This window comes from Chlamydotis macqueenii, chromosome 11 (genome assembly GCF_036417535.1).
Source record: "Chlamydotis macqueenii isolate bChlMac1 chromosome 11, bChlMac1.mat, whole genome shotgun sequence".
Lineage (NCBI taxonomy): Eukaryota > Metazoa > Chordata > Aves > Otidiformes > Otididae > Chlamydotis > Chlamydotis macqueenii.
Genome location: NC_141566.1, coordinates 4,144,698 through 4,171,670, shown reverse-complemented (window position 1 = coordinate 4,171,670; position 26,973 = coordinate 4,144,698). Strand labels below are relative to the sequence as shown.

The 26,973-nt window shown below is 37.5% G+C and overlaps 1 protein-coding gene across 4 annotated transcripts in view; it reads left to right on the top strand.

Moving 5' to 3' along the window:
• The window catches only part of NXT2 (nuclear transport factor 2 like export factor 2), a 66,679-nt gene that overhangs the window by 5,902 nt on the left and 33,804 nt on the right, over positions 1–26,973 (top strand). For all 4 annotated transcript variants that reach the window (XM_086756212.1, XM_086756214.1, XM_086756211.1 and 1 more), the window contains exon 3: positions 16,678–16,833. In XM_086756212.1, the coding sequence (XP_086612338.1) occupies positions 16,816–16,833 (18 nt within the window). In that variant the 5' untranslated portion in view covers positions 16,678–16,815. The remainder of the gene's footprint in view (positions 1–16,677; positions 16,834–26,973) is intronic.

Sequence of the window (26,973 nt, the reverse complement as noted above, 5' to 3'; positions counted from 1 at the left end):
TAATAGAGAAAGAGCTCTGTCTCATCTGTACAGCAAGATGTATTGAATTTTTAATCTACTCATGGCCAACAAAATAATTTTCTGAAAATAATTCTTGTGAAATCTCCTAATTGTGTCTGAATTAACATTCTGTGTTATGTAAGGGCATATATTTAAAATGTTTATGAACAACTGAATTAGGAAAAAATAGAATGCACAGCTGTTAATTGATTAGCTCTTTATTTAGATTACTTGTACTTTCTGATACAAGACCATGGAATAGAGACGGGTTTTGTTAGAATTGGGGTATTGTATAATGGAGCAACAGGTGGTCACCTGAGCTTAAGAACAGTACTGGTAAGAAGAGAAAGATACCTAACTTAAAGGAAAATATTTTAAAGAAGGAATCCTGGCATATAGAATCCTTTTTCACACAGAAGCTGGTACTCCCACGTGTTGTTTTCTTTTTCAGCTGAGTCTGAGCTTTCTTTTGGAAAAGCTGGGCTGGTGTTTTTGCTGTGCAGTATCTTTGACTGACAGCTCAGAAATGCCTCCGCTTGTCATACAGAGGCGGCATCATCCATTTGTGAGGACACCACACCTTCTGGCAGTACAAAATAATGTTGTAACTTCACTATTAGTTTTTTTTTTTTAAAAAAAAAAAAAAAAATGTGGCCAATTTCCATTACAGAGTAGGTGCCCGTTTAGGGTAATGTTTCAGTCTTTTTCAAACAGTAACTCTCTGTGGTAACTGCAGTAGTCAGTGCATGGAAAAGGCAGGGTGAAAGTGCCTTTGCTCCTTGCTGTATGGAGCCATTTTTACACATTTGCAGGAAAGGATGATAGTGGCTTTGCACGTGTTTCTCTTGCTCACTATTATCTAAATAGAGGTAGCCCATACAAGATAGTGAAGGGGTGGGTTTTGTCTCGTCACTCCATTGAACGGGGAATGATACCAGTTATAGTAAAAGACACTATTCAAAAAAAGTTTCCCATTCTAGAGCACAAAGCAGTATACTAATTGTGTAGAGCTCTGCAAGAAGGCATAGGGTGAAGCAAAGAACAGAGCTCCTCTCTGCCAGGGTTGCAAAGGGAGTGCCTGCATCAGCATTTTAGGTTTGAGTTCACTTTTGAAGAGGACAGTCTTGGAGAATGCAAACTGAATTCCTTTTTGATTAATCTAAACCAAAAGATGCATTCCAGGAGTACAATTATGATATATCTACATTAGTGTTTTAGTTTGGATTAGAAGTTAAGTTTTGAAATTAATTTTTCATTTGTCCCTACTCACCTGCTTTGATTTGCAATGTGTAGCAGTCTTGGAGCGCACACACTGAATTATTTTCAGATTAAATTAGACCAAAAGCTGTGGAAATGGGAGGAAGGAGTGAGAGAAGTCAGACAGGAAGCAGAAACTACCTGGTCCCTGACCTCATCAGAACTTTGAGACACGTGGAAAGATGGCAGCCACCACCCAGGTGAGCGGATTGCTGCCTGGCTGCTCCAGTGCTGGAATAACGGGGCCAACAGTCAGCAATTCGAGGGTAAAGAAGCACAACAGCTGAGATCCCTTGCTAGAAACCAGGGAATTGAGAGAGGAATTGGAAAAGAGGCAATGATTTGCAGACTCAGGAGACATCTCCTCTCAAGTGTGAGGGCAAGCTCTCTGGACTTTCAGCCAAGTGGATGCCATAGCTAAGCTCCTTCTGGGAGGATGATGACATCAATTGAACACACCTCTTGAGCTGGTAGGGTGACAATGCCCTTCCTGTGCAAATACCCCACCACTCTCCATTCGCAGCGTTCCCCAGGCTGGTTTGTTTTGGGGGGGTGTGGTGGCCGTGGTTGCTCTGGCATTGCCCAGGCCTCCTCAGCGCCTCTCGCGAGAGCTGCTGGCCCCGCTGGGTCTCTCTGCTGCCCAGGTACTTCCATGCCTCAGGAAACCCAACCGTGGGTCGAGATCTGCTGTTCCGCTGTGGGCCATTCTGTAGTTCTGAGATAGGATTTCTGTAAACTTTAGATAATTAACTTCTCAATTTCCCATGTGTATGATGGGTATCTCTTCTATAGATACAAGACATGTAAGTATCTTAGATGTGTAGCAGGACAAAACAGACATTTTAGAAAACACAGATACTAAATATGCTGCTTTACTGTTTAAAGTCATTAGCAGTAGGTGATTGCTTTTTTTGTTAATGTAAAATATATTACTCCAGTTTAATTATTGCAAAGTGAAGTAATGCTCAGTAGAAACTAATGTGTGTTGGTGTCCCTCGTTTTTGAACTCCTTGACACATTTCAAAATGTAGGGTAAGACGGAATCTTCGCTTGTAGTTCCAAGTATGGGACAAAACGTAGCCTTACCCATTCAGAAGGAGCTCAGAACGAAATTATGACTCAGAGACAGTCCTCTGAATCACATTTCCCCTGAACTGCAGTGTTGCACAAGTGGGGAGTGTGCTATCAGCCCTTTGCCAGATGAAGTGTGTCCTCTCTCTCATGTCCAGTCAGCTCCCTTTGCTGACACAGAAGGGAGCAAAATGCCAATTATGTTTACTTCCGACCCAGTTTTCCTCAACTTCTCCACTTGCTCATGGAAGGAGATAGCGTTCCTTCGAAGTTTGCTCATTAGTACAGTGCCCTCAGTTTAGCTTTCAGGAGGGGTGCTGTGATGACACGGTAGATGCAAGAATGCCTTGCAACTTCCATACCGAGCTTTGTGACCATCAGGTGCCTGGTGTATGAAGTATGTTTTACTGCTCATTTTTACGTGGGTGGGACACTGTACTTGCTTGTCAGGTCTGAAACTAATGCTTGTTCCTTGGACGCTCACTTTTCATCCTATAGGAAGCAAATCTGTTGCGGTGAGAGAACATATCAGCAACACCTGCCTGGCTTGCAAAGTACCGTTTGAGTTTGATTCCAGGCAGATATGGCAAGACTAATAATCACCAAGTAAATTATAATTAAACAAAGCTGAGTTCTTGGTAATTATTTTTAAAAAAAATGAGTTGTACTCACATGCAAACCAACAAAAATAAATATTTCCTGTGTCTTCAACTTAAGAATAGCATAAGCAAATAATTGACTGATCAGCTAATTAAGCTCTGCAGTGACTTTTAATAGATTGAATAATTAGATTTTCAGATGAACAGTGATCTACCTGTAAACAATTGAGATTAAAGTATTCATTTGTTAGTATTAGATCAGCTAGCAATGCAAAGCTCCATTTTTCTTAATGGTTAAAGAGGTTAATGATTCTGGTAATCAAGCATTTAGAATTCCTAATTTGGTAGCAACGGTAATTCCACGTGAAGCCTGACAGTGAATGGTATTTATTCCTGGTTTATGAAGGAGGAAAATCTGAAGTAGGTAGGTTAGTGTATGTTGAAATTGGTCATTTCAGTGTTAGACATCTGTACTTTTATAGTGAAATTTTAAGAAAATTTTACATGAACCATGTACTTATTGGACAAATTATGCAGCTGTGAATACAGGAGGAAATGCATGAGGAAATATCAATTTGCTGAGTTCAGCCTGTAGGACTGCTTGGGTAAATAGCTGCTCACCAACACAAATAAAGATTGTGCAATCTAGTTTTAAGTATGTAACTTGGAATTCCATTCTGTATGATCCTTACACCTACGTTTGTTCTTCAGAAAGATCTTTCACAGATTCACAAGTAGTTTTCACAACAACTGAACATTTTTACCAAAGAAAATCGTTTATAATAAAGCCAGGAAGACAATTATGTTGCAATAAATTGAAGCAACAGGAGATTGTGACTGAGTATTTGCTGTGTCTCCTGATATTTCATTGTCAGGGCCATTCTGTTATTCTTGCTAATCTTTTATGCTAGCCAAGCTTTACTTTCCATCACTGTACAAAAAATGAAGAATAGACTGAGTAATAAATGATCATTATAACAAAAATTATGATGTGCCTGTGTTTTTTAGGCACCTAGCAGTCATTCTGAAAGATACACCCTCATGCTGCAGAAGGTAAAACTGCTAAACCTGATCTCACTGTCTCTATGACTGGCATACCACACGGCCAGTGAACAAGCGTTAGTCTGCTTCCATGGTATTATTCACAGTTTTACAGAGTTCTGAGAAGAGGCATTATCTATAGTGCCTTTTTAGGTCATTGTGACGTCATTTATTTGATTTCTTTATATTGTACTTACTTTTAATACATCAGTGTAGATTAACTCAGCTCCTCTTGGTACTGATGCATCTCTGAGAATAGGGTAGTTTTCTCCTGTACTCATGGCTTGATGTGAGTGAAAGCAGGGGAAAGAGTGTGTGTAAATAGGTTGTACCGGTGTAAAATCAACCACTCAGCGCCTTTCAGTGCTTCCCTTAGTACTGTGCTTTCAGTAAAAGAATATTCTGTGACTTAATACAGTTCAGTGTTATTTCTGTGTATTGGTACAATATGCAGCATAATGACCTTTACCACAATATGAAGAATAAATAATAATACAGGGCCAGTGGGTCTCTAAATGATATTTCATACTAGATTAGAACAGGCTTACCTCTCTTTTTTTCATAAACGCATTTGATATATTTTGAAATAAAGTACTTCTTCATTTTTTTTTTAATAAAAGCTTGTCCAAAATTTCTCACCTAATACTCCTGAAGATAAAATGCACAAGGTATGCATTTGTATCACTCCATTTCATAGCAATGCATTTCTCATCTCCAGGCAGTTTATAAAGGAATAGCATTCAGAAGATTTCAAAATCTTGCCTAACTTTCTGCTGTTGCTTCTTAAATCAGATTCTGAAGTGTTCATGTTCCAAATCTCAATTATTTTTGAATCTTACAAAGTGAAGATGGCATTGGATGCTAATTCCTTTAACATAAAAGCATTGTATGATGTAATGAAACTGTGTTTCATACAGTCTTACAAATAAATTATGTCCCAAATAAGTTTATAGAATTCATTACTATTTTTGTTTGTCATTTAGATGGGTAGTTACAGAACAAAATCGAGGGTATACAGGTAAATGATATATATACGTTTTGAGAATGAACAAGTGCAACAGCTAATAGCCCTATGTTTAATCTTATGTATGTATTTAATGCCTATTGTTAGTTTGATAATAAGTAGTTGTTAAGTAAGTCAGAACATAAACAGATGGCAGGGAAGTATGCAGAAAAGGTCTTATTTGATGTGTTCTTTCATACAGTGATTACGCATTTGAGGGGTGTTGGCTGTAACACTTTCTCTAGAAAATAAATAAAATTAATAACCACAACATTTCTCTGGAAAATAGTTCAGTGACATTAATATTTTAATTTGAATCAAGACATGAAGATTTGCTTGTTCCTTAATATGCTATGATTAGAAGGCATGCTAAAGCCTTCTGAATGCCTGGTAAAACAACAGGATGTGTCAGATGGTCTGAAGAAAAGAAAAACAAGTAAGGAGGACCATTATGAACAGGTAACTAACATACTGTTAGGAGAGGGGAGCAGATACAGCCTCGTACAGAAGGAAATAACTCAAAATGACCTTAGAGCAACACTGATTTGTCATAACTGACAAGTGGATCGGGTCATCTTCCTTACTCCTTCTCTAAAGGTCACTACTTCTAGCCTTCAGTTTATTTTTACATGCTTCTCTGTGGACCCACGTAAAAGCACTAATACAGCTGTGTGATTCAGGGAAATCTGACGGTTTCTCCCAAGATGTCTCTTGTGGGTTTTTTTCTCCAAAAAGCATCAGGATTATATTGTTGGCTAGAGAGACAATTTGTGTTAGCGTATTTTTCCATTGAGCTTGTAGAGTTTACATCTATAGATGTATGAATATTTATACAATTGGAATAGATTTCATTATCTCACTCTATGTTGCAAATACACTGAGTTTTAACATACAGTGTAACCGTGTGCATTGTATTTGGGTGATACACGGTGTACAGACTAAAGAATATACCGCATCAACCCCAGTCAATAGAAAATTGACAACAGGGATTCACACACACATATACATTCACATATATGTTGTATGCACATAGTACAAATATATGTACATCCAGTAAAAGAAAATATATAGCCCAGACAATCAATAGAAAACAGGTCTGTACAAGTGAGTCACGTGTTCAGAATGATGGTAAACTTAGAATCACTGTGTACAGTCAAGTAAAGCAGCTGGCCTCATTGTGTAAACCTAGTTCTCAGTTTTGCTGAAACTAAAAAGCAGAATAAATATTTCCAATGACTGAAAGGACAAAAAATAAAGTAAATCTTTTGGTGTCTACATTTTTAATCCCTGGAATAGTTAATGAATTGAGAGCACAGCTCAACTGATTGTTTAATATGAGTTACTAAACTCAGGCTCCTAACCCTAAAGTTTGTCCTTGGCTAAGGGAAAAACTGTAAATCAACATCCACACTGTTATAATTTCTTTCATTCTAAACCCCAGTTCTTGTTTGGGGATGTCACAGAAGGTAGGCCTAGTCAATTATTTGCTCAGAGACTGCTTTTCTTTCAGAAATTTGCACTGAAGTTACCTGCACTGTTTGAAGATGTACCCAGGTACTCCATGTGCAACAATCTGAAGCTGACTCAGAGCAGCTCAGTGCAAAAAAACAAAGTGACTAATCTCTTTGTAGAACTGAGGCTTTGCGACTTTGCTCTGAGTCATCGTGACAACTCAAAGGGCCTAGACTTCGTACAGAAATAAACAGATTTAAACAGAGCACTCAGTTTCAAAACAAACATTACTTCTGGTCCTTCTGTCAGAATGACCTTGGTAACGCTATTTAACATCAGTGTCGCTGATACGCAGGGTAGTTCAAAGTCTCTAGAAGACTTACCAAAGTGGAATCTGAGAAGTTAAGGGAAGATGAGGAAAGCAAGAATGAAAGAAGGAAGGCAAAAATATTTTCTTACCCATTAAGAATGCCACACATAAAGAGAGTGGGAGCAATCATTTGTCTAGTAGCAAGACTGGAACTGAAAGAATAAAACTGGAATTGGTGGCATTAGGATGGGTAGGGGAGAGGCAAGGGAAATCTTTAATGATTTGCCTATTCTCGACATATTCTAGCCACTCTTAATTAGTCCTTCAGATTCTAAGATCAAATAAATAACTAAACAGTAACATTAATCCTACTTTATTCAGCAAATCTCTCTCTTTGTGTTAAAAATTTATAGTCCTCTTATCTTTATGCTGCTACCTTAAGGGTAAATATTAGTACAGGTTGAGCCGGAATCTCTTCTAAAATGAATGAGTGGTTGCTTCTGCCACCTCCAAGTTACAGGAGCAGATCTTTCTTTCAGTGGCACTAGTGCACATTTGGAGAAGCAGACCTGAAGTTAATGATCTGCAAATTAAATATGGAAATAATTAGTTACTCCTGATTTGCTCTTGTGTAAGTAAGAGCAGTATTTGACCCTGTATATTTATTTCAAGATCATAAAATACATTGTAAACATTTTGAAATCTTTATGAGAATGGGTCTGGGCTTGTCTGTGCAGCCAGACCCAAGTTTTTATTTCTGTAGTCCAAGATAGTCAGCCATGATCTGGCTCTGACTCAGAAGCATCAGTTTTGTCCTGTCACAGAGCTGAGAAACCCTATGTGGCATCCAAAAGCCGTAGAGGTATGTTAGCATGGTAGTGTGCCCAGCCTAAGAAGTCCAGCCATTCAACAGGGTTGGTTAGCCTGCGCACATTTTTGTCCAAAGTTGGTTTACCTCAGCATAACACACAAGCAGCGTCAGTTCAGGTCTGGCAGCGTGTCTGTTCAGGAATGCTCAATGTCCATATGCAAGGCATCTTCACTAGGGAACAAGTATTCCAGAACGGAAAAGAAACTTAATATAGAACTTGTAAACATAAATTAGGGATATCTAAAGTAATAGATTTAGTCATTAGATAATCAGCGGTAGCATTGGGTATATTATAGGGCTTGAGGTAATAATTTGGTTTATTACACATATACTACTACTACTATTACTCTGTAATTAAAATATATATATTTAGATACTGAAAAAGATTTTTATAGAAATGGTATCTCATTTAGTCTGATTTCATGCAGTGGCTGTAAAAGTGAAAAAAAGTAAATAAATCCAACAGAACTCCAGAAGCGAGCAATGCCGAATGTCCTGTTCTTTGAGTCACAAAAGTAGCAAGAGGTAACATGTTAATCCCTTTAACATTAAGCAAGCTAATAAGCATGTTAGCTTAAATGCTTTTGTGCTTGAGGTAGGATCATGTAATATCTCAGAAACTAAGCAGAGTTGGGCCTCGTCTGTACTTGAATGGGAGACGTGTAAGAAAAATTCATCGTATTGCGAGAAAGGATGTCAGTGGTTTAATAGGTTTCGTCATGGTAGCTGAGTCAGTACTGAAGTCACGCCTGCTACGGTGTTCAGGAAATATTCTACTGGTCAAATTGGATCCCAGATTCATTCAGTGGTCAGGCTTCAATTTGGATCCACAGACTATGGCATTACATTTGGGAAAGCTTTTTGTCCTGAGTTTATATCAGTATCCTCATGACAATAATACAAAACAGCACGTGCAAAGTTTGACAATGGGACATAGTATTAAAATAATATAATATTGTTAATTCCTCAATGCCTTTTCTTTTTTCTTCACCATAAGTCAGTAGGAGGATATTGTCATCATTACAGTTTATTTGTCTTATTTCTTTGTTGCTCCCAAATTTTTTACTTGTAAAAAAAATTAAGAGGAAAATTGATGAAAATTTTAAAAAATAAGTAAATGTTCATTGTATCATATATGCAATACAAATATAAACCCCAGATATAACACTTGAAATGAACTGAAAATTAGGAATTGTGGAAAACGGAGATGAGAAGACGAAGATAAAAAGACAAAGTCTATTAGTGGCACGGCTAAAGAAAATTTGATGGTATTTGAAAAGAACCAATCAAAAAATTGTTCAAAGTCTGTTAGTCCATGGGAGAGAGTAAATTAGTTAATGATAATACAAGAAAGACAGACCTTTTCATGGAGAGTATAGTAACTGCACTTTTGAAATTGCATTCTTTCTGAAATAAAATTTACTCTGAGAATTAGAATCTGATGTAAAATTCACCTTTCTTGATACACAATTTCGGAACCACATTGTAGTCCAGAAACTATTACTGGTTTTATGAGATTTAACTTGATTTTTCTTGCTTTTCCAAATCTCCTTTGAAACACAGGGGATTTAATTCCTGTTGATGGCTAGCTCTGTCATTGATGTAGCCATCAACCTAATCTTTCAAACAAAAAAAAAGACAGAGATAAATCTGGGACATAAATATCTTCAAGTAACATTGAGATTGCTGAAGATAAAAGGGAAAGTAAATTTCTGAAACTTTGGAAAATAAAAATTGCATGGAAATTTTGAATATAACATCTGTTCCTCTATTCCTGTTTATTTTGCTCATATTGATTAAGTCAAAACCTCTTTATCTTCATCCAGAAAACTCCCATTCCTATTCAGTTGAGAAACACACCCTCCACCATTTCATCACATTTCTCTATCTTGAACTATCATTCCCTTCACAGGAAATCACGGCAGATTCCTGAAAGAAGAGGTCATTAATATTTCATTAAAGATAATACTGTTTACATCCTCTACACAGCGTTTGCTATATTATCTGCTGCATTTCCTGTTGATGTCAAAAGACTATGCGTGTAATACACTGTCTAATTAACCATTTCTCCAGTCGTTACATATTTACTCCTTTGTAGTTGTTCCTGGGATACTGACAACGTTTTCTGTCATTGCCAGAGCAAATGCCTTATTGTTGGATCCAAGAGGCATTCTGCCATCCCAGTGTTTCTGGGTGTAAAAAGCACTCACCTCAAGGGAATTTAATCTTTTAATTATCCAAGACTCCGAATGTCTGTGATCCGGCAAAGCCGCTATCTCTCAAAGTTAACCACATATTTACGAACCAGTGTTACGCTTCTTAATAGAAGAGCCAAAATAAACGATAGTGTATAATTACAAGGTCTACAAACTAGTTTGTTTGTCTGTGGCTGTAAGATTTAAGTGTTATTAATGGAGTTAATTAAGATTATTGTTGATCATAAATCTGAAGATTTAAAAAACAGAGCAGTTTTTCATAATATTTTTGGGAATAGTCTGACAAATATACCTGCAATCAGGTGTCATGTACTGACTCCTTAGGTGCTTTCTGGAAAGATAGTATAATATAATTTTTATAATCACTTCAGCTATCATTGCCTCTGCTTCCTTAAGTGGAAAAAGAGAAACAGTATTTGTAGAGAGGCTTTGATTTGTTTCCAGATTTTTTGAGTGAAGGAAGTTGATGTATAGTAGAAGAAATGCTGCTTTGGGTGAGATTTATTGATGGAAAATCTTATTTCTTCTATTTCATGGGAGAGCTGACAGACATTAGTTTTCAAATTAATATCAGATAACATTTGGCAACAATATGATGTCATGATATTTTAAAAATAATTATGTGTTGGAGTAATGAATAAATACAGATGACTGTAAGATTGCTGAAAGCTGCTCACATTTGCATGGGCAAAGCTAAAATACATATTTAATTGTATTCATTCTCAAAGTTACATTTCTTAGCTAAACATGCTTGATTCTTTTTTATGCAATCTTAAATTAAAATTCATATTTTTACTATTCACATAGTTAATAAAATACTCTCCTTCTTGTGCCTACAGTCCATTGCAAAAATATCTCTGCTAGAGCTGCTGCTGGGTGAACTGACACTGAGTGGCACAAGCACTGCTATTTTGGGAGCGGGTGCAGCCTCAAATGGGAGGCTAGGGTGGAGTCATCCGCTTGTGCATGTTAGTGAATTTTCCTTCTGCAAGCTATGGAAAGAGAATTCTGTCTTACAGTTTTAAGACCAAAAAGGCAGGCAAAGTGGTGCTTTCTTTGCAAAAAAAATTACTTATGGTATGTCAGAGAATATGAGTGTACTTCATTCTCCTTTCTCTGAGACTAATTCTGTTCTTAGCTGCATAATAAATCTACAGCAGCTTCACAGAAAATACGGTCACTTAATAAAGATAGGAAAGGTTTTACAACTTACGCTAAATTACAATTTTTGTTTCTTGAAATTTGGTGTTTCTATCAGTTTGTCACCTGCCTTATCTCTGAACTTCGGTGCCATCACACAAATACGATACTGTATGCTTTTTCTAGGATCATACTTGTGAACTGATTTCTTGATTAATGTTACAGGAAGTATTTCCGAATATTGTTTGACAAGCTACAACTGGTTAGGATATCAAAGAACTGAAAGCTGGTGATGTCTGGAGGGGTTTGGCTAAAACTCAGATATAAATTTGCTCAAAACTGAAGAACAGGTGACAAAGACTGTCACTGTTTGATCCCAAATGCAGTAGGGAAGGCCCACGCCGTTGAACCTCTGATAAGAACCATATTTTTCACAAGCATCTTCTAAAAGTTTTTACAGCCATGGATGTCTAAATTCTCAAGCAAAAAATTGGTGCACTTTATTTCCATAGCTGTTGATAAATTTGGGGGCTTGCTGTTAAATCTGTGGAATGCTAAAACAATTGCTTATGGTCTGTCTGTACAAATTGCAATGTTTGTGCATATCTAACAATCAGTGCATGAAAAATATTAAGATTAAATTAGTGAAAGTAACATTTTTAAAAGGATTTGGATATTTTGAATTATAAAAAGGAAAGATTGTAGAGTTTTTGGTAAATGGCCTTCATTTTTCTGTGTTCCCATGTGCTTAGGATTTCATTTGAAGGAGATAAAGGGTGCTAGAGCCTGCCTGTACAAGCAGAAGCAAGTAAAAGTGCCAAAGATTTAATAAATTTCTCTAAATTTTAAAGCATCTAATAGAGCTATTCTTCTGGATTGCCAGAAAAGGCAAGAATTTGTTCCTTTGGCAGTGTCCTTAATGAGAGAGCCTCCTCCTGTGTACATGACCCGACCGAAAGGTGGTATAGTGCACTGTTGAGTCAACACAACTGTTCTGGCTTGTTTTTTAAATATTTGCAGGGAGTTCACAGATGATTAGCTGACAACCAGGAACGAGACTCTAGAAATTTATTGTTTAAGAGAATCCTAAGCTTTTGACTCACACACAAGAACAAGGTTTTATAAGAATAAAGAGGGGGACTGAGTTCATGAGTCAATATATTGGGCTGCAATGCAGCCAGCCGTAGTCACGGAACAACAGTAGTGCGCTCCAGAAGTCGACTGCTTTCTGTGATTTTGTAAAATATTTCAGAATTTGCAAGAGCAATTTAATCTAAAAGCATGAGTTCTTTAAAAAAAAAAATCTCTTTTATTAACTAAAAATTGGATATTTACACCAAGGCAGCTCTTGCGTAATAAAATATTTATCTACATGTGGCCCATGTCCACTACCTGTGTAACATAGATAAAGCCGTAAGAGGGGTGCTCCAGAGAAAGGAAATAACAACAGCTTGCAGGTTATATTGCTTTGCAGTTGGACAGAGCTGAGAAAGTATGCAGCTCACTCCTAAAACAGTCTAGAAGTCCCTTTAGCAGAGTATTTGATTTTTTTCCTTTTTTCTTTGCTGAAGGTTTGTCTTTGCTTGTAACTAAACTGTTAACACTGTATATTTTCAATCTTGAAAGCTAAAATAGTTTATAGATTTATTCATCATGAATTGAAATCACAAAGGAAGAAAGAAGTGATCTTGATAATTTTTATTTTCTTGCCTATCTTCTCTAGAAATGGAAAATAACATTTATCTGTGCAATGATTATATTTCTAGAGCACAGGAATACTTCATTCTTGTTTTCTTTTACTTCCATGTCAATTTAGCAGGAACAGTAGAACTAAATAAAGTCAATCTTTTGATATATGAGGCTGAACATTTATTGAATAGTCAGTCACGAATCTTTGTTCCACATCAGCTGTGATTCTGTATTTTATGAGCTACCATCTAAAAGTAAACCAGGGTTAGTAATGTTTCGTTTCCAAGATCAAATGTGATTGAGTGCTTCCAGTCTGTGTGGGCAGACTACCAGGAGAAAAAAGATGCACACACCTGATTGAGTGTTCTGCTTGCAGTGATTTTGTTTGTATCAGTACCCACAGAATGGAATATCCGTTCCCAAAGTAAGGCAGTGGTACGTTCCAGAAGGAGAATGTGTCTATGGCTAAAATACTTAAGAAGAGTGTTTTAGGGAAGTTAACTACACATCTGGATGAATAATACTTGTACCTACAATGTGCTGGAGTACTGCACAGAGCAAACAATGATTCATTCCCTTCTAATACACCTTTTCTTAAATGGGATGATTCATATCAATACTTCCCGAGCGGAATGCGCTGTATTTTTGTTTGTTACTGAAACCAGACTGCAAGACCCCAGAGAAGATCTTTTCAGTTTCTCTTAAGACAGGGCCTTTTGGACTTTTTGTAGGACTTTTTGTTGTTGCTGAATAGAAATGAAAAAAATGAAAGCTGACAAAAATTTAAGTGCAGGTCTGATTTAGATTCTTAGCTGACAGAAATGCCATTTCCTTTTTTTCAGTAAAGACATACTACTGAATCGAAGATAATGGAGTCTGTGAGTTAGGCTTGAGGGAATGAAAAAAACCAAGTGCAGGCTGGGATTTAAGGCACAGAAGCACCAAGAACCTTTTGTTTGTCTGTTACTGTCCCATCACAGCTAAAGTAACAATCAGATTGCTCAATGCCTCTTCGCTAGTTGCTACAAGACAAAAATGCAGTGCACTCCAAGGGAGTGAACAAAAAAAAGTGCACGAGATTACTCTAAAAATGAAGAAGCAAAGCTTATTTTAAAATACCGTTTTGCTGAATATGCACTCCGTCTCCTGTTTATACTCTCAACTTTTCCCTGTGCAATTCTCTACATATAATCATGATGTGATATTAACCTTGGAAAGATGTGTTATGGGAAAGGAATCGGGAACAGAGAACTGAGTGCATAATTAGAAGAAGCGTTTTTTTTTTTCACAAAAGAAGGCACTGTGATACCTGGTAAAAAAAAAAAAAATACATATTTGTCAAGCAAGCCTTCAGTTTCACAGAGTCAGCCGGAAGATTCTCTGTTGGTATAGCAGCAAGACCTTCTACTTTATAAGTACTGGAGTTGTAAGACACAGGCAAATAATTTAATTTCTATAGCAAGAATTTGGAGATAGGATGTGAAAATTTGTAGGCTATTCCATGACATAAAAGAGATTGGAAATGTAGAGGCAGGAGCTGATGAGCAGGTACAGGAACATTTTTTGGCACAAGCTAACAATAAATAAGTTTGTCTGTAACATTAGGCTGCCCCTCAGCTGGTACACATCACAGCTTGGCTTTTCTTTAAAAAACAATTGGTGGTCTCAGTGGAGAAGCCTAATACTGGGTGGATTTAAAGCCTTGGTCTGCCTTATTGCCTACAGAAATATTTTCTCTGAAGGACCTTAGGGTATATTAGAAGGTGACCTGAGAAGCTGACATGGTTGTTATGCTTGCCGTGCTTGATCTGTGAGTAAACAGAGGGTCTGAAGGATGTTTACATGGTGCTATGAAGTGCAGAGATAGCTCAGGTCCTGAGAGCAGTACAGCTATGTTAACAGAGCACTCCGCTCAGACTTACTGGGTCAGCAGCCTTTGCAAAAGAGCTAGACAGATACTTTGCCCAACACTGTGCTGTGTAAATATTCCCTATAACCTCCAGTCCGGGTGTAGCATAGGTAGCGGCGGGTATTTCTGCAGTGTTGTACTGTGGGCAAATGGTTGGTTTCAGAAAATCTTAATTAAGTATTAATATGTTGTTACTAGATAAAAAAACATGATAGTTCCATTGTAAACTGCTCAGCATTCCTGAGTTATTGCTATAATGGATGATTTGAGTCATCTTAAACAAGGATAGGGTTCTATCTGGTAGAGTAAATTGCCCAACTGAATTCCCAGACGTCCCAGCTGGACTGCTTTGGGCACCTGCACTAACCCTACAGGACAGGTTTGAGTATTTCCGTGACGTATTTCAGCCCGCAGGTCAGAGATACCCTGTCCTTTTGTTGCCACTCTGATTTTATTAAAATAAGTGCCGTGTAACTGAGCAAACTAGGATAATAAAACATACAGAAAATATTCTAATTAATTTAGGCATATTTATGTTAAGATTTTTCTAAGATTTTTTGTTGTTGTTGCATTCTCTTACCCTGAAGGACTTCCTGCACTTCCACAATAGGAGAAATTTTGCCTATCTAAATTCCTAAATTTATTGCAAGGATTCAAAAAAACCCTCTAGTTTTATTTTAAAATTCAGTTGCCTTAGGGCTTCAGAAAATGCATCAAAATAGAGGAGAGAATCCATGGAGGTAGGGAGTTGGTAAGCAGCCAGCTCCAGTACTAACGCAAGTGGGTACGAATAAACAAACGAGATAAGCAGTTACTGGCGAGCCAGCTTACGCTGGTGCTGTACACCTAGGCTACAGAAGCATGATAGAAATGAAATTTTTTAAAAATCCAAAAAGCTGGCTGGCTAGCCAATGTACGCTCTCTCTCCTGTGCTCTCCAACATCTTTTCACTGTTCATTTACTCATTAATGTAAAAATAACGGGATATATAGGATGGTGCATGATTAAATATTGGCATTCATGTAGTGATATTCTTTACTGAATGGCCTGTTTAGGAAGCAAAACCTTCCTGATTTAAATTTTTATTCTTTCCTGGGTATTCTGGGTTATACCTGCAATTGTGTGAATTGATCTAGTTGTCCTGATTTTCTGTAAGAATTTACGGTCCTTGGTATGAACACAGCACATCTTTGGGAGAGAAATCTGGGTAGCTGTAAGCCTGCTGGAGCTAAATCAGTACTCCCTTCTGTGTTTTGACATATCCTCTTCTGTAGCGTAATATGTGACATGTCAATAATAACACTGATGGATTCCTTTCCAAAGCATTTTAAAATTTTTATCTTCCATTTTATAGTTTTGTGATCACCTTTTCTAACATTAAAAACCAGATAGTCTTTGCAGGTCATCAGTTTACTTGTGTGCCATTCATACGTAACATTCAGACTTCAAGTGTTGGTTTTACTTGTGTGATCTAAAAGTGACATTGAAATTAATCTGATCTGAAAAGAAAAAAAAAAAAAGTGTTTCTCCAACGTTTGCTTAAGTACCTTTAAGTGCATTAATAAGCCGAATGGTTAAGATTAAGGCATTTCCTACTGTACAATAAATTGCAAGACAATCCATGCAGTACTAATTCACAGCCAAAATACTACTTTACATTTATTGAATATTTTACCGAAAAAATGAATCCTTCAAATGTACAAAATGTTACAAAAGGTGTTTTCACTGATAAGCAGGCCAAGAGAAGCACCCAAAGTGCGTGTTGCTGGATATTTGTGCGTTCCTTCCAGTGCCACAGGTAACCTCTGTCAGTTGTCGCTGGCTGCAGGCAGTGTAGCATTTGGTGTTCAGCCATTATCATCCTACAGCTAGATGTGTGCTCGCTACAAATGATTCACATTCATGACTTTGTGGCCATTCTTCTCCGACTCCAGCCAGCTGTTCGGTGTGGTAGCGTGTCTGTGTGTGGGAGAGGTGAAGTCGCGTAGGGAAAGAGGGAGTTACGTGATTTCCCTTTAACTTTGGCATCGTAAGCGGAGTTTGGTTCTGCATGCTGGTTTCAGCAGGCAGCCAATGTCAACACTGACATTTTCAATCTCTTTCTTTTATGTCACATTAGTGGAAAGTGACCTGTTGTGTTTGTGGAAGCTCTGGAATCCCGCAGGAGAAGGATCACTCGGCGCAGTGGCCGTCTGCCAAGTACAACTTGTTCTGAAACACAGGGGTGCTGAGAAGTTGCCTTATCAACTGAAACGCAATGTCGGCTTCGCAGGAGGTAGGTCAGACTGTTGAGTAGCTGATTGGTATGACCAGGTTACCCTCCAGGGTAACCCTCTGCTGCCTGGCTCTTCCTTTTTCTTCTCCTTTCGACTTACGTGTCCTCTCATACTCTTCTTGGAGGTGGCCACTACAGAACTCAAAAGTTACACCCTGTTCCCGCACTGTACTGTATTCATCATCTGTTGCGTACACTGGGAATGGGGGGCCTTCATCTATGAGGCATAGTTTCTTAAACCACTAAATTGTTCAGAAGTCATATGTTTTGTTCCAATGCTAACAAATGCTAAAAGTGTAAGATAGTAATTTAAGTTTTTATTTTATGTCTGGTACCCTATTTCTTCGGCCTGTTTTAGGAAGGTAGGAGTCCTAATATCGTCTCATACTCTGACAAGTATACTATAATTAATCCATCTAATCAATCGAGAATAATAAAATAGTTTAGCCAGTAAGAAAGAGAAGTAGCTTAAATAAGTGTTTTACAGATGGAAAAGACATAATGTGTGCTAAAAATACAAATGCATTTGTATTGTTCCAAGAATTCCTGATTAACAAGAACAAACTCGAGCAGAGTAGGATTTACATCAGGAGGTCTTAACTTGAGTACTAGTAGGAAAGGAGGTACTTCAACCCACCAGAATAAGTGCTTACTGCAGAAAGGTGATCTAAAACAAATTGTTAGGCAGATCAGAGTCATCTGATCTTTGTCCAAAGCTCCTAAAGTTTAAAAATCCTCATGGGCTTACTTTTATCTTCAGTCCTCAAATCTGTGACTATATTTTGTAGAAAAAAAATGGACTGTATACGCAGAACATAGACTTTTATCACAGGGTGGGCAGTGAGACTCTTGCAGCCAGTGCTTCCTTGCTGCACGGGAACCACAGAAAATGGTGGCAGTGTGCAAAAGTGTAAACCCCCTCTGTATCACTGCAGCGGGGGCCTGAGCTGTATAGAGCTTTGTGACTTACAAAACCCATGGAAGGGCCTTCATCATCCTCTGCGGTCTCCAGAAGACCAGGGCTCCAGTGAGCTGAGCACGTAGAAGGGAAAGATGGCAGCCGTGGCAGAGGGCAGCAGCAAAGAGTTGAGTGTGTCTTGGTGTGGTGTCTACGTGTAAAATAAATGAGGAAATACACTGCAATAAGTTGGGTAAGGTAAGCAGATGGGGAAAAAATTTGGAGTTGAACAAATTTGTATTAAAAAATATAAAATGAAAGTACTGAACATGTGGAGTAGACTTTCAGAGGAAATAGGATGAGTATTTGTGTAACAACGCAAATAAATGTGGTTTACACACATCTATGCATAATACAACCTGCAGGGCCCAGACAGAAGAGAAGAAAGGCCTAATCTGAAAAGAATGAGGCAGGCTGGTATGCCATTTTAGGGAAGAACTGATGGCCTCAGAACTGTTTGAAACAATTTTTTTTCAAATCTTGGTTCCATGTCTGACAAAGCTCATGGAAAATCACATGAGCTTTTTCACTGACTTAAGTAAACCATCGTATAGTACTGTTTGTTAGTTTAGTGGCAAATACTACATCATAAGCCGTAAGTTTCAGTTTAAAAATACCTTTGCGTTGTTCAATTCTTTAACACTTTCTTAAATGAGGCAGTAAAAATGATGAAAAGAAGCTGGTAAGCCTTAAGCAATGTTAGCGTATTTTTCATACTGCGATTGCATACAGTCTCTGTATGTCATGACGTTATTGTATGGATATGGTGCGTTCCCTACTGGAGATATCTTTTTGAGGATGAACATACCTTGTTAATATGACAAATATCATCAATTATAGAAAGAATATAAAAATAATAATTTTAAAGCTTATCTTAATTGTTGCATCCTGATCTGAGTCCTGAATATTTACTTGTATCTACACATTACTTTATAAAGGCAGGTAATTTGCAGTGTTGGAAACTTCAAAAAATGCTAAAGAAGAAAGATGATAATAGACATTTTTTTAACATAACTAAGCAGAAGAGCAACTGCAGCTGTCAAAGGCTGCAGGATTACAAAATTTGTTATTTAAATTCAAGGACATCAAGTGCAATAAAGAAACAAACATGTCTTTAGAACACTGAAATAGTAAAAATGTTACACTTCATTATTTTTGACCTACTGTGCAGTTTTTAACAGGCCACATAAACTGGCAGCACTGAAGACTATTTTGTAAGACACATTGTAAACGGGTTGAACTTTGCTTTTTCAGGGGGCCTGTGGCTAGATCTTACTTGTTAAAATCTCAAGCAAAGACATGGCATTCATCTGAGATTGCAAGGGTGTATTTATTTTGTACCTTTAAAATGTTGGCCTAGTATTCCCTGCTGAAAATTGAAAGCAGTGAACACATCTTTTGCAAGTGCTTTGTTCCACATTTATCAGAGATCTTACAGTAACTATGCTGGAATTTTGTATGTGTAAACACAATGGAAAATGCATTATTAATAAAGAACCGTTTCAATTTACAGTTTTAAAGAATACACTATGAAATGCAGTGTGGACTAAATGAGAATATAAATTATAATACATATCAGAATTCATTTTTATTTTCAAAATAGAGATTAAACTCAAACAATAAAGTACAAAACTAAATCTAGCAATCACAAATCCATTGTGTTTGCAAAAAGTGTGAGCTGACACTGGCAAAGTTTTCCTGAGGAATAGAATGTACAGAAAACTTTGAATTCTTCAGTTTCATTTTGTTTCATTTGGCAGTGTCATGGCTTTAGTTCATTAATTATAGTCTTCTTAAATCATTGCAATGAAAATTTCTCCCAATCTTCCGTAAAGTGTAAAACACCCCACTTTGGGGTCTTGAGGGAATGTCTGTACGGGTCAAACGCACGCACCCAGGATCATGTGCACAGAATCCGACCAGCCCAGGGGTTTCTGGAAAATGCAGTTTGAGCAAAAGGAGCACTTCATCAGGTCTGATTCTGCAGCCACACCCAGCATGGAACTTCCCTTGAAGTCGCGCACATTTTTATGAGATTTCTTGCCCTACTTTTGCAGACTCCAGAGACCTAGAGAAACATCCAAACTTGCATATGTTTGGATGAACTAAACTGCTTAATTTCTTAAGGACTCAGACTAGAGGAACAGGTTATTTCTGAGTTACGGGGAGCTTAGATCTAAATACACATCCTTATATAACATTGAGTTATACCTTATGTGAATAAAAAAATGCCTGTGATAGTGTCCTTAAAGCCAAATTCCCTCATCATCTTAGTCTTAAATCTTGATTACCCTTGAGGAGTCATAAAGACACACTGTTGGTGCACTGAGGGAAGTCTCCAGAAGCACCCAGATTTACGGAGTCCTCCAATATGTCATGGTGATGATCAGCAATGTCTCTGCTGCCTGTATCACATATTCCGCAGCGCAGCCTGCGTTATCGTTATTGCCAAACCCTCTTACATTGTACCGTGTACAGTCTGGCAGTTACCAAGGTGACATTTGGAAACAATGTCGATATAATCCAAGAGTCTAGCCAAAGCCCATAGAAATCATCCTATTTTGGGTTCAGCTTGAAACCATTTTGTGTTTTAGTTTCCACTCTGTAAAATGGAAAAAATACCACCTTTCTTCCAGATTTCCTTCTGTCCTTTTTAGATTGTATGTTTTCCTCAGCAGGTATCTTCATCAAATATCATTTAGTATATTAACGGCATAATACCTATGAAGATTTGCATTCCAATCTCAGTTAGGTCTTCTCTACTCTACAGTAACAAAAAATTATTTTACTAGACACGAGCTTTGTGTCTCTGATCTATCCAGTCAAATACCAAGTTTCAACTCAAACTTTGCGAGTGGTCGTAACCGTACTGTGGGATTACTACACCCACCATGATGTGCTTATCAGCGATCTTCATTGCAGTTATGTGTACATGCTTTTATTTTTTGAACTGTCTCTTTGATCTTTCTCCAGGCTTGCAGTTCTGTGACCATTGCTGGTTTTATACCCAAGAGCTAAACAGGAGGAATATGGTTAAGGATTTAGCATAAACCTGTTAGATACTGTGTCATTAAAAGCAAAAAGCGCTTCTGTGAATAAGAACATTTTCGCTATTAAAATGGATAAAAGTACAATAGAATTCACAGATTTACTTAACGTTTTTAAAAGAATAAAAATTCAGTTCTCTGTAGAGATAATGCCACGGGAACCAAAAAAGAGACATTTGTCTTGTTAGTCACAGATGTTACTATACAAATTCTTATATCTGATCTACTTGGTACAAAACTGTATTATAATGATTAAATGCTAAAAGCTTTGTTTAAATAACAATAGGGTCATCTTGCAAGCTCATACCCTCCACCTCACAGATGAAAAAGACAGATTGAAGTGTAGAAGCTCTTATTTGTGAAAAAGGTAAATTTTCAAAATGGATTAAATATGTGAGACCCATCAAGATCTTCACCTGTAACTGTACTATGCTGGGATATTCATTAACTGAATCCAAATCTTTCCACCTTGCCAACATAATGATGTTTAATTCGTTATGGCCAGACTGATATAGTGAAGGTGGCAGTCTCCTTCATAGCTAGGCTTGTTTATGTGGTAAATTAGTAATTAAACTTAGTTGAATTTCTGAATTATCAACCCTTCAAAATTCAGCCTCTAACTACCTATAGTTGCTCTTAATTTCAAATGTTGGCATGTAAATTTAGACATCTCTCTTACCATTTTTTTCTAAAAATACATTGCCATAAATCACTTTACCAGTCTGTCAAAGGAAGGACTATAATACCTGTCTTTTTTCAGCCTAAACATAATTGGGGAAGCTTAACTAACACTCCACAGTGTTCTTTGTATGACAGGCTTTTATTAGAGGTAAAATCCCAAGGAAGAGTTAAGGATGAAACTCTGAGTGATTAAAAAAGCACCTTCATGTGGAAAGAACTGTAAATAAAGTGAGGGCATAAATGAACTTGCTCTCGTTCCGGTCTTTTACCTGCAAGGGGCCTCGAGCATGCCACATGCTTTTTCACTTTTAGAGGACCTCTACGTAACACAAATTAAAACCAGGGCATGCCTTTTCTTAGAACCTCTGCCAGGCGTTTTATTTTCATAGCTGTCAACTTTAAAATCATGCTTTCCTCTTTCTGGTGTCTTAATGGGGGTGGAAGAAAAGAGTGTACGAGTGAACTCTGATTACTTGAATGAAAAGTGTGAGTCATTTGGACCATTTTCTGTCTGTCCTGCAGGTTCCTGGCTGACCCTTTTACATGGAAGTGGGGGTGGGGGACAACATCAGTCTAGACAGAAGAGGCCAACAACGAGTTGTCCACTCAGGTTTCAGATTATAAAGGAATAGTGTTCAATTTCTCACAGATGTTTGGCAGCCGCTCTGCTTTCACTCTAATCGCAAGCAGGATTTCTTCTGCCCAAAGAATGCAGTGACCAATAGACATACATAGCCTCATAGAGTAATGATTCCATCTGCTGTGGTTTAGATTTATCAACTAGAAAACAAAAAGTTTTTAAAAGTGAGCTCACTAGGATTACAGTCTTACTAAATATATTAAATTATTTAGACCTGGCACCTCTTCTTTTAAAGTTTGAGGAGCTGAATATCTGTTTAATATAGAATGATATTTGTGAGTGGATTTATTTGGTCCAGGGATTAATTTAGTCTTTTAAATCTAAAGTCAGACTATCTGTAAAGGCACTTCAAGGATTAGGAAAAACATAAAGTTAAAAACTAGATGTATGCCCAGCCTACAAAGAAATAAATGTTTTAGTTTTCCCTATGCCACCTAATTTAAAAAATCGTAATCTAAAACCTGACGTATTAAATGCAGCACTCTTAATTTCTCTTCAGACACTCAGAGCTTCACAGTTGCCAGTTACCATGTCAAATTACCAAAAAAGTTGTAACTGAAGTTCAAAAGCACATGTCTTTTCCCCCTCCCCATTTTAAAGAAGAATCTAACTTAACAGCTGGGTGTTTCAAGGCTTTGATCTAGTCTGAACACCGGCAAAGGTCCAGGTTGTATCCATCTTCTTATAAACCAAAAATAAATTCACTTAATGTTAACTGAAGTGAAAAAAAGGAAAGATAATACGTGTTGAATATCTTTTACTAGGTGTCGTAGAATTTGCACAGTAGGATGGTCAACAAAAAATGGTGCAAGAATGATGACAGCAAAAGCAGTCCAGTGGCAAACAGGAGAGTATATAAAGAAAATATTACAGAGAAGAAGTTTTGCTCTCTGTGTAACTACAAGCTGATACTCTTCTGTTGCTGAGCACCCCAATGGCTCGTTATAATTGTTTATTTAGTTTATACTTGAAAATACACAGTGAGAAAATTATGAGAAGTGTATTACTTCCTGTGAAGTTATCCCAAATGTGAAAGAACTCAACCATCAAAACCCCACTGTGGCCCTTAACAGGGCTTCTGTTCTAAAAGATGCATTGGGCAATGCAAACGGAAACACTGCGCCTCAAACGGAAACAGAAAATGGGGACTGAGTGGCAGGAAGGACTTTGTGGCAGAACAACCTGTTAGGTTGTGAAATAGTCTCCCAGAATAAGTGCTGGAAACAAAATCACTTGGGACATTTGGGAACTGATGAACCAAGTCTGCTGGAAATACAAGGAAGGGGACCGTCATGCCTTAGCAGAGCAAACGAGTGCTTCTTTCTTAAATTATCAGGGACTATTGTTTATTACTTTGTACAGGAGATATCACAGCATATATAGCTGAAGTTTCTAGATACTATCACAATTCAAATAACATTAAAACAATACTGTCTCACTAACACTTGGAAATGAAAACCAGTGTAAGATATTCAAAGAATCTCAAAGCACTGCTCTTGACCGTCAGGGTACATACAGGATAAGAGCAGGTCAATAAGCATAAAACCAAGTAAATGTCAACAAAGGAACAAAAACCTGTCTGCTGACTTAAGTTTCTGGGAACACCACTCAAAATATGCATTTGGAATGGCAAATGCTTAAAAAAATATTCAAACAACAGGCTAAGAATTATTGTGCTGGAAATGTGTAAATTTTCTTGCATAATTTTCAGGTACTTAAGGAAAATCACAGCCTCCACAGGTTTTCAAGCTGCTTATGGATAGAAATCATTAAGCATGCAATTTCTGATGTGTACGGTTGTTCCATGTTCCAACTTTTATGTTCCTGAGACTGGGAATGCTGTACATTCCTAGCCAACATGTGGCTGGAAGGGCAACATGTCCAGTTCATTTGGAGCTGTGTGGGTCTTCTGTAGCTTTCAGCTCTTCCAGAAATGAGGAGAATGGTCCCAGTTTACAAAGTTTAGTTTTGGAAAAGAACTTAATTATGAAAAATTTTCTAGCAAAGAGATGCAAATGATACAAGGGCATCTAGGAGTCCATTTACAATTTTAGACGCTATTTGAGATAAGGTATATCACTAAGTTACATTAAAAAATAACAGGAGGAATGAGGATGTACTTTGAGGAAAGAAAACCCCAGGTTCAAGGAATCTAATGAACCTGCTTTTGCACTAAGTTTCTTAAGTTTCGTAACTTTTATCAAGGGTCTGATCCCATTCCCATACAGTGCAGTACCACGCTAAAATGCTGGCTCACTTCATAAAAGCAGAGGCAACCTCACTGTTCTGAGGTAATGTTTGATTGGGTGTTTGATTAAATTACTGTGGCAGAATAGATACATTAAGGAGTGGTATACAGTTAACTTTCTAAACCTGCCTTTTTGAAAGTATATAAATTTGCATTTATCCAGCTGTGATCTGTATTATCCTCTGCCCCTGAGTTCACCCAGCTATGGCTCGTACGAAGCCCGTCTCTGGTGCCTAACAGCAGTGTCCTTCAAAAAGCGCAGGCGCTGACTGATAGATGAGCAGATGCTGTGTGGAGCTGGAGGGAGCAGAGTGCACTACCTGAGAAGTGCTGACTGGTGGGTTCTGCATGCTTTTGAATTGCTGTCAAAATACCATCCTGTGAAGTGACAACACAGAGGAGCAAAACAGACACGAATAAATGGCTCCTAATGCTGTAAGATCCAGAGGCAGTCTCAAACACTCGATGATTTTCATTCCTCTTCTATAATCTATATATTTACTGCATCTTATATTTAAGTTGCCAAGTATAAAAGTAAAAGCAAAGAACTCCCTAGGTAAAATTTTACTGTAAAGTCTAAACAACAAGAAACACACAGCTTCAGTCATGGAAGTTTGATTCTATCTTTAAATTATGTCTTTCCAATTCTAATAGAAAATTACAAGCTATCTATAAATACCAGATTATAATAATTATCGTAATAATCAATATAGACAGAAATCGATATTTCTTCTATACACTTCTGAAATTTTGGAAGAAAGGCTCTGATTCTCTAGGTCATTATATAGTTTTTTAGACAAGTAACATTCCTATAGAAGATTATTCTTTTTCTGTAGGACCTGTGGGTTTTTAGTCTATGCCGCATTTTTTAGGCCTTTTCTGCAAAGGCCCAAATTTGCAGCTACCCACAAGAGAAGCAAATATTTTATTCTATACCCTTTTGGTACTTAATGGACGAATTTGGGGAAAACTTTCTGTCCCAATTGAAAGGGATAGATCTGTTCCTTTGTAGTAAAAATATAATTAGATTATTATCATTCCTTCTTACTGAACTTTCTTCACTCTGAAAAACTAACGCAGATAGGTCAACAGCGCTTTCTTAAGGCCATTGATTGATCCAGGCAGGATTTGAAATACAAAATTCCTGGCTTTTGCTACTGTACCCAGACCACTAGACCACAGCATTGCTTTTTGCTGTGGTAAAGATACAAGATTCAGATTTTAGAGTTAAAACTCAGCTTTTAATGAATCTGAAAACTGAAATCTTTTGAAGAATAATACTTTTAATACCCCTAATATTCAGATTACTGCCAGATCAATCAGCATTTCAGCATGGGATGATACTGTTTTCTTCTGGCAGTAAGTAGCCCACAATATGACTTCACCTCTTAAATTTCCTCAAGAGGTTGGTTTTCACTAGGAGTGCAGTTTTTTCCAAGCCATATTCCACTTAACCGTCTCATAATTTAGGAATTTAATTTGTTCCATATTCTTGCAACTGCCGCTCTCAGCAGTTGAATGGATGGCACTATTTTTTTATTTGTTTGCTTCATCTTTTATAGAATTTAAGACATTTAAAAAAACAAACAATCCACTTCTATGTAAGTATTTATGTATTTGTGTGTATGTACATACATACATATGTGTATATATATGCTGCTGCAACTGAAGCCAAGACATCCAAGGGAGAAAGGCAGAGAAGCAGCCCCGTTGTGTCACCCATGCGTTCCAGGCTGATGAACTATGATGCAATAATGGACTATGTGACAAGAGATCACTCCTCAATGAAATACATCCATTTCTGGAGAGGAAACATTAAATTCAGACTGCATTAAATGCTGCAGAAGGCCTTTTTGGCAAAGAAATGAGAATGCTGCATCAGATTGAGGCTAATTGTATTAGAAGACTGTCTCACGAATTAAATATGGCTCAAACTGACACACAAAAAAAAAGCGCTATGGGAACTTTATAAACTGATGGGAGTCTTTTTTATTTAAAACAATATATAGCAGATCAGGACTGATTCCTTCTTTTAGGTCCTGGAGGATGTGATATTGTTTATCTTGTAAAAACAGCCGCCGCCTTTGTGCTTGCGCTCAGGAAACAGATAACTTTAATGATTCACGCTTCTTAACATTGATATACAAGAGCTGTATCCAGCTCCTGTAGCTGCTGCACTCACTCACGCGTTGGGCTGCAGTCCAACATGGGATGCAAGAGCACGTATGATAAATACTGAAGATTCATTTAAGTCCAAAATTATTCTTCCTGCTGTGGAGATGAAGTAGGAAGGGGAAGAGCTTTCCCGTTATGCCACCAAAGTGCACAATCACTTTTGGCTGCGGCCCTAGAAATTCTCCTTCATAGGAGAGGTGCAGTACGGGATTAAATGAGGTCATGCTTTCATCAGTTCTCCTTGTAGCAGCAGATTATAGGAGGTGCCGTGACTGAGAACTCGAGTAGCTCAACTGCAAACCTGTCTCTCAGCTTGATTTTCTCTTGCTTACGTTAATCTTCCAGCTACATTTTATGAATGAAGCTAGTCGCCTCCCACTTGTTGCTTCTA